At 40.7% G+C, this 14,847-nt stretch overlaps 1 protein-coding gene across 6 annotated transcripts in view; it reads left to right on the top strand.

Moving 5' to 3' along the window:
- Positions 1–14,558, top strand: part of MED15 (mediator complex subunit 15) — a 40,660-nt gene extending 26,102 nt beyond the window's left edge. For 3 of the 6 annotated variants that reach the window (XM_050318837.1, XM_050318841.1, XM_050318839.1), the window contains exons 9-18: positions 4,735–4,851; positions 9,010–9,152; positions 9,468–9,595; positions 10,099–10,233; positions 10,646–10,709; positions 10,874–10,940; positions 11,378–11,538; positions 11,739–11,905; positions 12,760–12,858; positions 13,011–14,558. In XM_050318837.1, the coding sequence (XP_050174794.1) occupies positions 4,735–4,851; positions 9,010–9,152; positions 9,468–9,595; positions 10,099–10,233; positions 10,646–10,709; positions 10,874–10,940; positions 11,378–11,538; positions 11,739–11,905; positions 12,760–12,858; positions 13,011–13,147 (1,218 nt within the window). In that variant the 3' untranslated portion in view covers positions 13,148–14,558. The remainder of the gene's footprint in view (positions 1–4,734; positions 4,852–9,009; positions 9,153–9,467; positions 9,596–10,098; positions 10,234–10,645; positions 10,710–10,873; positions 10,941–11,377; positions 11,539–11,738; positions 11,906–12,759; positions 12,859–13,010) is intronic. The other 3 variants (XM_050318842.1, XM_050318843.1, XM_050318838.1) reach the window with 2 other exon arrangements.
- The last annotated feature ends 289 nt before the right edge of the window (positions 14,559–14,847 follow it).

The following is a 14,847-nucleotide window of genomic DNA, read 5'->3' as shown; positions in this document are numbered from 1 at the left end:
TTCATTGACAACCTCTCTGTGCATGCTCTCTGTCCCAAGTAGGTACAGTTGTTGCCTGTACTGACACAGGAATGCACATGAGTAAGAAGGCCTCCTGTGGGCACACTACAAGTCTGACTGTTGGTACCTGGAGTGTATCACCTCTTCTTTCCTTAAACTTTCTTAGGTGACTGCTTTGTTGTGTAAACTGATCTCTGTACTGTGACTCTTTGCCTGCTATTTTTAATCCCATGTGATTTACCTTCCATCTTCATGTATTGACTATAAAAAATTGTATAGACAGTGAAATCTCTCTGCATTCCCCTTTCATTCCTTTCATCTTTCATTCTTTTTCTGAGTGAAATGGGCAGTAGATCTAGATTGCTCTTGTTCTGGATGTGAATTGTGCAGAAAAAATGGCGTGTGTCACAAGTGCAGAGTTACATTAAAAAAAACAGCCAAAACAAGTGCTGGGTGAAAGCTTCTTGTCTAACACAGTTTTCTTATCCTGCTATACACTTGTAGCCCCAGTGGTTGTTCCTTGATGTGTGTCTGGGATGAAGGAGACATGGGGGGAAAAAATGGGGAATGGCTTAAGCTGAACCTCTCATCCCATTTCCCACAAGAATATGAAAGTCTTTCGTGGCTTACCTCTGTAGTGTTTCATATTGAGGCATGTTACAGACATGGGTAAGTACAATTATCACCACTTTGTAGATGAAGAGGCAAGCAGACAGATGAAACGAGGCTGACTAGGATTAATGCAGAGTTCATTTTGTATACCCAGACATTCCATGTCTTCATGCACCATTTTCCCTTCAGTGCTCAAGTAATATTATAGGTTCAGTAAGACATTTGGAAGGTTTTTATGTGGACTGTAATAGCAATTGGTTCTTTAACATAAATCTCCCAGACTTTTATCAGGGATAGTGTCTTGTGCCATCATAACTTTTGTGTGGCCCACACCCTTGTTGGTGGCTAAGTTCTGTTTCTGCATTGGTCCTTTGGCTTGTGGCAACATAAGATGTAAATCTGATGCAGTGGTAAGTACAGTACTGGCAGCAATGGAGGATTCTCTTTCTACAGCTGAAATGTGAATTAAAACTTATGTTTGTTTCTTAAATAATTTCCAGGTGGCACTGCAGGGACTTAGGCTGACTGGAAGGAGACTCTGACTTTTCTTTTCTTCTTTTACTAACTTAATGGTGCTCTTTTCAACTCCAAAGCAGATGGATTGTGTTTATGCAGAGTCAACTTAATTCTTGCCCCATTTAGTGACTTCATATGCCAGTGGCTTAACAGCACAGTGCATTTGAAAAGTTGTGGGTGATAAGATGGTTGACAGTGAGTTTTGTATTGCAGCTTTATTCAGTCATGTGTAGTAAACTCGGAGATTGCTCTTTATCTGTCACATGTGGAATTTAGAATATTCCACATACAGAGGCTTTACTCCATTTATGTTCATGCCATCACAATACAAGTCTACTAAAATTCACTTAACACTGTGAAGTCTAATAATTAAATGGGTTTCTTGTACTTGTGGAAATATTTTCTGTATCTAATACTTTTAAGATTGTGGCTGTGTATAATATTACAATGCAGCTTCAGTGTTGAGAGTGTATAAGGATTCTCTTTAATTTATAAGAAGTTTCTTTTAAAGTAGATTTTTGCTTTACATTTAGTACATTTTTCAGTAGCACACCAGCATTTTTAATAAATCTGTCTTGATTTCTTCTTTTGGTCCAGGGAAGCTTTTGTTATAAACAAACCCTGTCCTAATCTTTGCTTGTTAAATTTAATCATAGTTTCTAGGGACTTTCCAACTGGGGATTTTGCTTGATACGTCTGTATTTTTCCTTTTCGGTAAAGTTTCTGTACATCCTCTGAGCATAAAAGTAAAAGCAACCCCAGGTTTAAACATGGATTCACTTTGAAGTTCTTCTCTGAAGTTATGAAGACACTGTGCAGGTCAGTGTTACCCTGCTCAGGTGCCTGGTCCTTGTGAGCATGTAGCTCATGGGGAAGCTGATAGTAGGAGTGTCCTTGTGACCAGAGAGCTACACAAGAGCTTGCAGCACCAAGAAAAAAACCCTATAATCAAGTGGAATTAAGTATTAATGAAGTTTAAATCACTGTTCTGGTGCAATTCCTTCGGGTGCTCAGAATGCAGAGTGGCTGTTGCTTTTTGAAAATCCAGGCTGCCTTTAGAGGAGTGACAGTGGTACTGAACGTACATATGCTCACCAAAAGCTGTGTATTTACAGAATTCTGAATGTTTGGATTTTAGATGAAAGAAAGTTACAAGTTCAGGATTCTGATTGTTATATTCCACTTCATTTTTATCAAATAATAGGGTTTGTATCTTACTTTGGAGGGAGACTCTCTTCCTCTTCTTGCTCTCTGCTTTATTAAGTTTACAGAATCCAGAATTTTATGCCATAAAAATCAATTTCACTTGTGGAGGAGGATTTTTGTCCAGTTAAATTTTTTTTTTGGAAGTACTTGAACATTTCTGGTTGTGTTCTTGTTTTAGACAGATAAGAACAGCTCCTTCATGGATATACTGCTTTGCATAAAACAAACCCCCTTTCCTGAAACCTTTGTCAAAGGATCACAGGTTTTGTAAATGTAAATCATCTGGAGAATGGGGAAAAATAGATTACTTTTTTTAAGAAAGTGGAATTAGTGCCATTTTATTTATACACTTCCTTTTGAAAGCACACATTCCAAAAATACGAAAAATCAAACCCCAAACTGTGTGCACGTTTGACCAACTGCAAGAATACAAACAGCTGAAAGCCTTTGAGTTGGAGTTTGTCCTGTTGGGGTTCAGTGGTTTGCCAGGCACTTAAACTGTGAATGTGCTTCTAATTTCCTTGGCCTCAGTGGAAGTGATTAAATCTTCACACTTTGGTGGTGTGGCATGAGAAACAGGACCAAGATGGGACACGTGGGTCACCATAACATCCCTGGGATTCCACACGCTCCAGAGATCCATGTGCGTTCACGAGGGTCTAAGATGGGCTGGTTGTACCTGGAAGGATACCTTGGTTGTTTTTTACCCCTAGCAATTTCCCCCTCCTTTTTTTTTTTTTTTTTGGTTTTGTTAGGGCTGTGTTGCTTCACCAGCTCTCATGTTGATACTGTAGCTCTTCACTGCACTTCATAGCATCCACCTGTGCTTTGTGGCAGTGCTGGGTTGTTGTGTTTGCTCGTGGTGGCTGCTGCATGCTGTGTGTGCACGTGTGCATGTGTGTGTGATGTCTGAAGCGCTCTCATTTGTTTCTCTTTTGAAATCCTGTCTCTGACCATCCCTCTTTTCCTGGATGGAAAGGGACTGCATTGCTCTGATGTTGTGAACTAACAGCTGTGCTGAATTTGACACTGTTTTCTTTATCAGTTACTGCTTTCCTTTTTCAGTCTTGCCACATTGTATTTAATTTTATTTATTTTTAACAATTGTAAGCACATGCATTCTCTGACTCTTTAGAAACATGTTGCTGGCTGCTTCAGTCCATTTACATAGAACACTAAGCAGGAGTGCCCCAAACCCTTTAGAGGAAGGAGATTACATGAACTTGTAGGTTAGTTAGGACTGCATAGGTTCCTTGGTAACATGTAAGCTAGAAAAAAAAGGTAGCCCAGAGAACTTCACTGTAGGTCTTTAAAGTACCAAACAGAAGCTCTTTTACTGATAAGTGAATCTACCAAAATTACCTAAATACAACCTCAAAAATATGCTGTATTTGTTGTAAATTCTCAGTATATGTCAAATTCTCAGTGGAATATCAAATTTTAAGTAACAGAGGGCTATACATATATATATGTAAAATTAAATATGTACAACTCATGCAGGCTGATGGTTCTGAAAGGGACTTCTAGATACCTCAGAGTAGCATAGTCCTAACACTGTTTTAAAATACAAATTCATTCTAATGCTAACCTCCATCATTTATCCTAAATGATTGTACTTTAGGGTGTGCTTAGTCTATACAGCTGGAGAATCAAACTGTGCTTGAGGAAGATTATGGACCCATAATAGAACAATTTAGCCCAGCTTAGTAATAGAGGAATGGGTATTTGTCAAAAATATGGAATATATGGATATATTGGACTTATTCTGTGGGTTATAAAAGGAAGGAAATAGCCTTGTCAAACCCAGAAGTCCTTTTTGTTGTCTGGCACTGTTATACTGTCATAGGTTAGGCTGGTCTGGAGTTTTACCCACTGTGGAGCATTTGTGCTGACAGTTGCTGTTGAACTGTGTGACAAACTGTTCTGTAGTGAAGGGGGCACATGCAAATACTGCTAAACCCTTTGAGTCCACAGTGGGGGAAAGCACATCAGAAACCTATGGCATTATAGAGCTTCTTATATGGAGCACAGACAGCAATCTTGGAGCACTTATTTCCAAGAATTCTAGAAATTTAAGATGTCAGGCAAAAGTTGGGAAAAGCCCTTCATGGAAATGCAGCACAGTCAACCCTTGACTCCCAAATCTGAGTGTACATATTGCTCTCTGGAGAAAACTAGAATTCATTGGGTGCTTGCTGAAAACAGATAGAAGGGGTGTAAAAAGGAGTTTGGTTACTAAGCTAGCATGTCAGGTTAACCTTTAGAGAAAAGCTCACTAACCTTCCCTTCATGCTCCCCCTCCCTCTAATTCCTGGAGGTTGCATGTGCTTCTCATCCTGCCAGTGCACTGCATTTCTTGTTTTGCGATTACTTTTGTCTGTTGTCCCTCTGTCCTCAAAGATGATCACCGCACCTATGGCCCGAGGTGGGATGCAAATCAGACCACGGTTCCCGCCTACCACCGCTGTGTCTGCTACAGCACCAAGCTCCATTCCCTTGGGACAGCAAATGCCACAGGTATTTACTGAGTCAAAGCACGTTGTGTCAGGGATTCGCTGCCTGGTTGTAGCACTGCCTTTCAAGCAAGGGGACCTTCACTTTTGCACCGAACAACGAACTTGCTGGTGTTTCTCAGGGTGTTGGGCTGTTTAGGTTGGGTTTTTTTATGGATTCCTTTTCATTTTAAATAATAGGTTTTCTGAGAGTTTGGGATATCAAATAAAGCATTGTTAAAGTGGTGTAGGTCTTTATTTTAACATTTCAAACTTTTCCATGTTCAGAATTGATTCAACTCTCAAATTAGAGGTCCTCACTCTACAAGTGTGGATTTATGAGAGTGTTGCAAGTCTGCACTGCAGTTTACTGGCTGACTTGTGACCTTGCTTGTCATGTGTTCCTGCTCTGTACAGGTGCTCCTTTCATTACTAGTAAACTGGGGCTCATTTCAGTTGGAGTAGCTTTTTGGCATGTTATCAGGGACCCAGAAAAAGTCGAGCTCTTCTTTTCTTTCATGGTTGTGTAGGAGCAAGTGCCAGAAAGATCCCACTTGTACCTGCATCGGAGAAGAGCCTGTGTAGGCAGGCTGGCAGCACCTGTCCAGCTGTTGCTGGGAAGTGCGTGAGCTCAGAGTGCTGCATTTCTTCTCAGGAATTTGCAGAGGTAGTTAAAGTGACCAGAAGGATTCTGTAGTCCTAGGCAAACACACCTGTTGTCATTTCTGGTTTGAGATGGTTGGTCATTTCAATCCAGGACAGTGTTTATATGTTAACTGACAAACCTGGGCATAGCTGTGGAGTCAGAGGAGAATCTACTCTGAGCTTTGGTTGGTGTAGCAGTTTATACAGAGAGACACAATCATCTCCCATGTGAAATACAATATTTGGTTTGATGGTGAGGCTTTCCCATGGGTATTTAAGTATTAGTTTGGCTAATATTTAGTATTTGACTCATAACAAAAGACCTCTGGCTCAAGCATTCAGTGCCATAGGCTGATCTTTTAGCACTGTCATTGTTACTGAGGAGCTTTGATTTCCAACTCCAAGTGAACTGGTCATCAAGGAATTCTCTCATAGGAGGCCAGGGATGGTGAAAATGATGTAGAGGGCTAAACAACTAGAGAAGGCAGAAGAAGAAAAGAAATTTGTCATGAACAGTGATTTACAGTACTGTAAATGCTTTCTGGAGTTTTCCTTTAGGCTGAAAGTTTCCCCATTACTACCCACCCCTTCCTTGTTGCAATGTCCTTTCCTTGCCGTTGGCTTCTGCATATTTGCACACTCTTGTTACTGGGAGCTTCTGAAAGCTCTCACCAGCCTTATCTCCTGAGTGCTGTCCTTGCCTGAGACTCAGCAAACTGGAGATAAACCCAGCCATGAGGCCTATCTACCAACACAGTGGGATCTGAACACTAAGAATAGCTTTGATTTACTGGATGTAAATGCAAACTTTATCATGCAAGCCTAAATATCTCCTGGCCAAGACTTAGGGCTTGGTGTCATGATCAGGTCACTGTAGAGTCACAGAGCATGGATTTGTTCAGTGGGCTGTCATGGCTGACCATGAGCATGCTTGTAGGGCAGAAATTCATGTCCCTCAGTGAAAAAATATGTAGTTGCATTTCCTTATATCTGTTGAAGATGAAGGCTATACAAATGATCAGTAACCATGGCTTGACTCTGGAGTTAAATGAGTTCAATGGAGTTAAAGCTCTGGAGGGAAGGTTTGGGATTTATAAGTATTTTTGTGGTGGCTTTTTTTTATTATTATTTGTTTGGTTTTGGGGTTTTTTTAAGCTGTCTTTTTACTCTGAGTTGACTGGAAAGAGCATTCCCTAGAAGTTGAAATTTCATTAAATTGCTGTAATCTTAATCCATGTCCTGGAAAGAATGTAGAAACCTAAACCTGAAGATCTATTCTACAGGAAAACATCTGAAATTTTTATGTAGCAAATGAATTGCTGTCAAAACAAAGCAAGGCAGTAAGTTCAGAATTGCACAGTTCTGAATGCATGTTTCTGAAAATGTTGCAAATTTGCTCACTGTTAGACATTGGCCTTTGGTATGCTCAAATGAAGCTGGCAGAGAGCAAACCTATTGTAAGAAGGAAAGCTGTTTGCCTGTGCATATACTTGAATGAGAAGGGGTAATGCAAAAAAGTTCAATTTATTCATTGCTTATGTGCACAGTAGATGCTGCATGTCCTTTGCTTTTCTACACCATTTGTAAATTAATGTGAAGGGCCCTTGGTGTTCAAGTAGATACAGAAGCTTAAATCTGGCAAAAAAACTGATGAAACTCCTTTCTCCTTCCTTCCCAAGACACAAGGATTGGAGTGTTCAGAAGTAATCATCTGTGATTAACTTGAGACACTTAAAAGGGGCTTGATTTTCAGGAAGTGATTGTCTTAGCTTGACCTGAGGAAAAATGGGTGCAGCATCCAAGCTCTAAATTATTTGCTGTTTAATACAATGTTAAGTAGATTTGTAAAAAGTCAGGGAATGCTTTTTGCAGTGTCCTCCATCCCAGCTTCCTTCCAAACAGTGGTGAGCTGCTTGCTTTCTATGGGAGGCAGGCTGTGCTTTTCAGTCCCAAAAATGCTTTTCCAGCTGTGGAGGAGACAAATGCTGTTAAAGAATCCACCTCTTATGTATAACAGTAAGCACAGCCCAGTGCTCGTTGATTATGGAGAAAAGGAAGATATAGTAGCTGATTTAAAACATGACTTCAGCCTCACTTGTTCTAAATGTTATCTTCGTGGGAGAGGTTGCAAAGGTACTGGGGTTATTGAAGGTTGAAAAAACCCATCAGAGTATGTCAGGCTGCATTTGACTTTAAACTGTTCATTAATGGCTATAAACTGGCATCTTCAAGTCTAGTAGTTTTGTACAGAGCTGGGGATTGTTTGTGCCCTATTTTATTTTGGTTTTTTGTGGAATGAGGCCTCTTGCAGAGCTGCAATGTGATATTCCAAGCAAAGCATTTCCTGTTGTATTGAGTGTGTACATGCAAAAGTAGACCATATGATACCTTTAAAATGTGCTAAATATCATGTCCTCTGGATACAGTTGGATGATTTAATGGATAGCTAACAAGAGAGTGAAGGACAACACCAATTTGCAGCACCCATGACGTGCCTGGGACTTGTGGATTTACTGGGACCTTTGCTTAAAATTGATTTAGACTGAGGGAAACAGAGTTGTTAATTCATAAAGATGCTCATTATTGACTTACAGGAGGGACATAGAGGTTACTGAGCCACGATGTATTCTGTATGTACTTACTTTTAGCCTCAGGTCATGGGAAGTCTGTATGTGCCTTAAACATGATCACTTAACATCTTCATTACTGTATCATGCTCCAGGCTACTGTACAGGTTTTCTTGTTTGTTTTTAAGTGATTAAGAGAATAAATGTGTATTAGAACAAATGTGAGAAGTTGCTCAAATTTGAGCATCATCTGGCTCTGGCACTGTAGAGTGTACAGAATAAACTTAGTTGTTACCCAGAGTTTGGTGCTATTCTGGAAATGCTCTCATCATCTCTTTGTCCTTCAGGCACACCTCAGCACTCTCCAAAGGTCAGAAAGCTACTTCATTTTTTTTTCCCCACACAGCCATTCAGTTTGGAGTGTTTCTATCTCACACAGTTTTCCAAAGCTGAATATTTGAACAAGATGTTGCTGATTTGGCTTACTTAATTGTTTTTCTTCCTTCTTCCTAAAGAAAACCAGTTGGGAAGCTACAGTCAAGTCTGACAGACCTTTGAAGACTGTAATGAAAAGGTCAAAATAAGGAGGGGGGTTTATGACTCTTAATTCTCAAGTGACAATTGTCTTTTCTTCCTGCTCTTTAGTTCTAATAAAGTACAGGTTTTTCTGGTACAGGTATTTCTGACATTTTAATTGCAATATGATGGTTTAGGAAGTGAAAAACAATGAGTTGTTCAAATTATGTGCAATTTCAGTGGTTATTTCTAGTGAAGTTGATATGAAGTACTGCCCTGAGAGCCTGAAGAGAGATACAGGTGGGACTGTCCTTATGGGGGAGAAAGGAAACTAATGCTTTCATTTCTTGTAGGCCAAGAGGATCCACTTCTCTCCACAGGTAAAGCTTTTAGTTAGGTTCCCATCCTCTACTCCCTTTTGTTGTTATTGATCTTATCATTTTCCCACTTTTCAGGTCAGCCAGAACAATATTACCATGATGTCATCCCCATCTCCTGTCCAACAAGCTCAAACACCCCAGTCAATGCCTCCTCCACCACAGCCACAGCCATCGCCTCAACCGGGCCAGCCAACTTCTCAGCCAAATTCAAATGTCAGGTGAGCCACACTGCAGCTTCTGAGGACTTCTGTTAATGCCATAAGGGTGAGGTTTTCAGAAGCATTCAGTACATTTTACTCTCTTTCCACTGAAGTGAAGAAACTTCAATACCAACTGCACGGAGAGCACAGGTGGGATTGTGCTGGATACACTCTGAAAACCCCCCTTTTAAATAAAGGACCTTTGTATGAAATCCTCACTGAGACAGAGCTACAGAGTGCCATAACAGTGCTTACTAAAATCATATCTGCTCCTAGGCTGATGATCCTTCCTTGTCAGATTCTGGCAGGTTTGATTTTGTGCTTATTTTTCAGCTCTGGCCCTGCTCCCTCACCCAGCAGCTTTCTCCCCAGTCCATCTCCACAGCCATCCCAGAGCCCGGCAGCTGCACGAACACCTCAGAACTTCAGTGTCCCATCCCCAGGTCCTCTAAACACTCCAGGTAAATGATCTGAGAGCTGTACTGCAGACCAGGAGTTTTGGTAACTGTAGTAGTTCCCAGGAAACCTGCTATTTTTGGCTCTTTAAAGAGCTCCACAAAGCAGCTGGCATTGCAAGTAGTGAACACCAGTGTTGTTTGCTTTGCAGTTTGGAAAGCACCGACTTAAGGAAAACTGCAGCAAATCTGTTGTGTTGATTTAGTGTTTAATACACCAGAGTGAAGGCAAAATGAGGACCTAGAAGATAGGTATATGGAACTTAGGAACTTTTCAGAAAAAATGGTATTACATGGGAATTGCTGTTCAGTCCATAGGAGATTTTATATCTACCCAAAACTAGAGGATTGGGCAAGCACTTGAACTATGGAGGGCATTGTGCATTTGGATGTTTGACATGAGCTACACTTCAAGAGTGCCACGTTTCAGATCTCGATTCTGAAATGTGAGAATAATGTTCTGCGGTATCTTTTATCACCCTGTGACCTGCAGTCTTCCTTCTTGCCAGGAAATCCAAATTCTGTCATGAGTCCAGCCAGTTCTGGCCAGTCAGAGGAGCAGCAGTATCTGGAAAAACTCAAACAGCTGTCAAAGTACATCGAGCCGCTCCGGAGGATGATCAATAAAATAGATAAAAATGAAGGTGAGGTTCCCTATATTTAACCATGCATTTCTCTCTGTCAGCTCTCTCTTCTGCTGAGAGAAGCAGTACTTTGCCTTATGTGATGGTTTCTATTCCAGGGATTAAAAATTACAGAGAAAGTTAGTTGCTTTCTTGCCTATGACTGTAAAGATTTTACTGTGAAGAGTGGGCAAAATCCTTACCCTTAAGTTATTATCAGTTGTCCTTTACTTCTGATGGTTTTCAGACACATAGAGTGTATGCAATGGATATATTTATGAGTAGATGAAAGATCTGTTGGTCCACACTACAGTCTTCAGTGTTGGCTCGTGTATACATGAAATTATGTACTTCCAACAGCATACTGTATTTCTGTCTGCAAGAATGGAAGCTATCCTTGTAGTCAGTGTTTGTGTCTCTGGTACTATTTCAGACAGGAAGAAGGACCTGAGTAAAATGAAGAGTCTCTTGGATATCCTGACTGACCCTTCAAAACGGTAACTCTTTCCTTTTGGCTGGGCATCAATTTTCCCAGCTATTCCACAAATTTGTTGTTTAGCATCCAGCCACATTTACATTGAGGCTCTGTGGGGCTCAGATAGCAGGAACACTTCAGCCAGGGTGACCATTTTGTGGTGATGAAATTTCTTCTCTTTCACAGGTGCCCCCTGAAGACGCTGCAGAAATGTGAAATTGCTCTGGAGAAGCTGAAAAATGATATGGCTGTGGTATGTAATGCTTTGTGCTAAGAAAGATAAGCAATTAATTCTGAAAGGCAAGATAAATTTTTTGCATTTCTTGGGACTCATGCTGTTAAGGGTTCAAATAAGGTTGGACTAAATAAGAAAACAGGAAAAAATGGGCATTTATTTCACACAAGTCACCTGTGTGTGTCTTTTAACCTAACTTTCAAGGTTCTTGTGCTTTATGCCAAGACTCAAATACTTCCTTCTGTGAACTTTTGTGGCTAATTTCAGGACTGCCTTCCTAAACCAGAGCTGCAGATGTCTTTTTGCTTGTTTTTTTTTCTCCTCTCTTACTGTTATTGTATGCAGTTTGGAGAGTCATTTGCATTTCATGCATTGAAAGTTGACCGCTATAAAATTTTGCAGAATCAATGGTAGATGTTTCTTTTATTGGTAATGATGGTGATGTCGTGTTTCAGCCTACTCCACCGCCTCCCCCAGTGCCCCCAACCAAACAGCAGTACTTGTGTCAGCCACTTCTGGACGCTGTTCTGGCCAACATCCGTTCCCCCGTGTTCAACCATTCCCTGTACCGAACGTTCATGCCGGCCATGACTGCGATTCATGGCCCGCCCATCACGTACGTATCACCCACCTGCTGTCTGTCCTGAGCCTTCATTACTTGGGGCAGAATGTTTGTTTGTAGAAACTGTTAAAAGAACAGAGGAGTTTATGCATGGGGATGAGTTACAGCATTCCTTTTTTCACCTGTAAAGTATTTGACAAATAAATAAATAAAACATTTTCACCTGGTCCTTTTGTCGGCTGGACTTTCCACAGGGCCCCAGTTGCTTCCCCTCGAAAACGGAAATATGAAGAGGATGAAAGGCAGACCATTCCAAATGTCTTACAAGGAGAAGTTGCAAGATTAAATCCTAAGTTCCTGGTAAACCTGGACCCTTCCCACTGCAGCAATAATGGCACAGTTCATCTCATATGCAAGCTAGGTAAGCAAGGAGACACTAAGGGCTGCATTCAGAAAGAAGCACTGAGCTTGACTGTAGGAATTTGAAACAGCCTTGAATCTGGCTAACCTGTGACTTCTGCATGAAGTCTGTAGTTATATCTATACTTATCATAGCACTGCATCATCACAACATCCTGCACAGCCTGTTTCAGGGTACACTTGGGGATTTCATTCACACTGATTGATCCTTTCTCTGCACTGAAGTTGCAATTGGTAACCTCAGTGTGTAGAAAATTACTCATTGCTAGCAAAATCTTGATTCCTGATTTTACCTAGTCTGATACGTGAGTTGTTGTGCCTCCATCAAGTAGGACAGAGCTAGAGAAATGGTGAGTTAATTTTTGGGAGAGTCTATTTCAGTTTGTACTAATGATCACTGGCAATGATGTATGTCCAAGAAGTTAATTCAGATTGCATTGTTTTTTTTTCATCTTAGCTGAATAATCATAAAGTGGTACAGTCTGTTTACTTGTTTTGTTCTTGGATTCCAGTAGGGAAAATAGATTCTTTCCTTCTTCTCTTCCTCTGAAAAACTGGGATTGGTTTTGTCCTGAGTACTGATGTCTAACTTGGTGAAGTTGAGCTGATGAAATGGTGAGAATGGCAAGGTGCAGAAGTGTGTAAGAGATGGAGCTCTGTTTGCCAGCCTTTTCTACCAAAAGTTTAAAAGTGTTGGTAAAGTGAGCAATGAGATTTCTTTTCAGTAAAAAAGGAGATGTACAGTCAGGTTCCTCCTTGGGGTTCAGAGACTAGAAACCAAGCTGTGTTATGCACAAAACCCTTCCATCCAGCAAGGAATGCTCTGTTCTGATGGGAAGTGTGTTTGCATCCTAGATGACAAGAATCTTCCCAATGTCCCACCACTCCAGCTCAGCGTTCCAGCGGATTATCCGGATCAGAGCCCTCTGTGGATAAAAAACCCCAGACAGTATGGTATGAGGCTGCTGGCATGACACTTGTTGGGCATGTGTATGTGGTAGTAGGGGGGAAACGTGAACACTTCATGTTACTCTTGTCTTTTAAATTTTTTTTAATTTTTTTTTTAATTATAACTTCCTTTATCTGTTATCTTTTTTTCTTTCCAGCAGCCAACCCCTTTTTGCAGTCAGTGTATCGATACATGACTTCAAAACTATTGCAGCTTCCAGACAAGCATTCAGTCACAGCACTCTTGAACACCTGGGCACAAAGCATTCGCCAGGCCTGCCTCTCTGCTGCATAACAGCTCACTTTCTAAAGCATGAAGCAAGAAAGAAGGTCTCAACAGCTGGCCTCTTCCACATGCCACTGGAAAACCACAGTTTGGAGAGGTTACTTCAGAAGAAAAGAAGCCTTACGTTGTTTTGTTTCTAGGTGTCAGGTTCAGTAGAGAGCCTGATGTTAGACTTAGCCTTCATGCTTTTTATCTTCTGCCTCAGTGGACTTTTGCCAGCATTCTCAAATATACAAAATGTGTATATATGGTTCTTGAGACTGTATTTCAGATGAGTTTTTATTGTCTTCTTAGAGAAGAAATTATTTGTGGACTTCCATCAGGGAGTCTGGTATAAGAGGGAGTAGGGAGAAAATGTCCTAATTTGCTTCAACGTTTGCTCAGTGCCAGTATTCCTCTCACACTGTATGTTTTGTGACCCGATACTGCCCCAGAAATAAATTAGCTCCAAATAGAATGTGCTTGCAAACTTCTCAGTGGTTGTAGGAATCGTTTTGCCTTTTAGCTTTGCCCAGAGATGGGATAAATTACAGGGAGGCATCCCTCAAATATGTGAGATGAATCTGGATAATTTACACCTGGGGGTGGGAACGTGAAACCAAATAGAGCAAAAAAAAGTATTTTGTAGCTTCTTTTAAATGCAACTTTGTATAAACGGTTTTTGGTTAGCATGGACCACGTTTGTCACTCCAAAAGAGTGAGGCTGATGAGAAGGAAAGAGATACTAATGTGCACACTGACTTCCTCTCTGAATTCAGTAAACGTGTATGTAAAGGTGGGGAGAGAAAACCAACAGTATGAAGGCCGAGTGACACCAGTCAATCCAGCAGGCTCATAGGTACCTTTCTTCTTTTATTAAGAGTCTTTCTGGCTTCCTTTGGGAGTTGATGCAGTGCAGTGAAAATGCTTCTAAACATCAGTTTGTTTAAACAGAAAAGGCAAAAAAAACCAGCTCAGGAGTAGAACTGACAATTAGCACATTGTGTCTTGAGCAACGATGGGCACTCAAGTCAGTCATCAGCTGCCTTATTGTTGGGCACTTGTAATGAAAACATTTGCCACAAGTAACTCTAATTTCATGCATTTTTCATATTTCCTCCATGCTTATAAATTGCTCTCTCTTGATTTCCTGGTGCAGAATTTCAAATGGCAGATGATCCCATTATATCCTGCCCCATCTCTTTGTATTGTGCAGCAAACCTTGAAGAGTAGCTGGGCTCTCTTACAGCAGTGTCAAGAAATTGCTATGACCTCCATAAATCTGTGTGGTGTCATCAGTTTTAGGATGTTTTTAAATGTGGGTACTTAGTAAGCACTGACTGAGGCAGGAGAATGCTGTCAGTATTTTGTACATGAACTAATGCATTATCTGTTTGTTTCTATTGTAATAAATTTATTATTATTCCTGTGTTAGACATTATGCTGCTCTTCCCATGTTAGATTCCAGTTCTGTTGTGCCACTGGATGATGGTTACTGTGTTCTGTGGTAAGTGAAAACTCACAGGCTTTGCAGGTTAGGGGACAAAATCATAAATGGCTTTGTGTCCTGTGTAACATTATCCTTACTGTCCTCTGAGTGAACTGGAAGATCTGATCAAAAGGTTAGTAATGGTATCTCCAAATGACAGATGTTGTTTTTTAACTGGTAAAATAAAGAGAAATTATGACCCAAGTCCTGTGACCACAGAGCAGATTATGGAAGTAGTGGG

The sequence above is a fragment of the Myiozetetes cayanensis genome, unplaced genomic scaffold (assembly GCF_022539395.1).
Source record: "Myiozetetes cayanensis isolate MyiCay16 unplaced genomic scaffold, myiCay2020 scf21, whole genome shotgun sequence".
In the NCBI taxonomy this organism is placed as follows: domain Eukaryota; kingdom Metazoa; phylum Chordata; class Aves; order Passeriformes; family Tyrannidae; genus Myiozetetes; species Myiozetetes cayanensis.
Note: the sequence above shows the minus strand (reverse complement) of the source record. Positions and strands in the feature narration are given on the sequence as shown.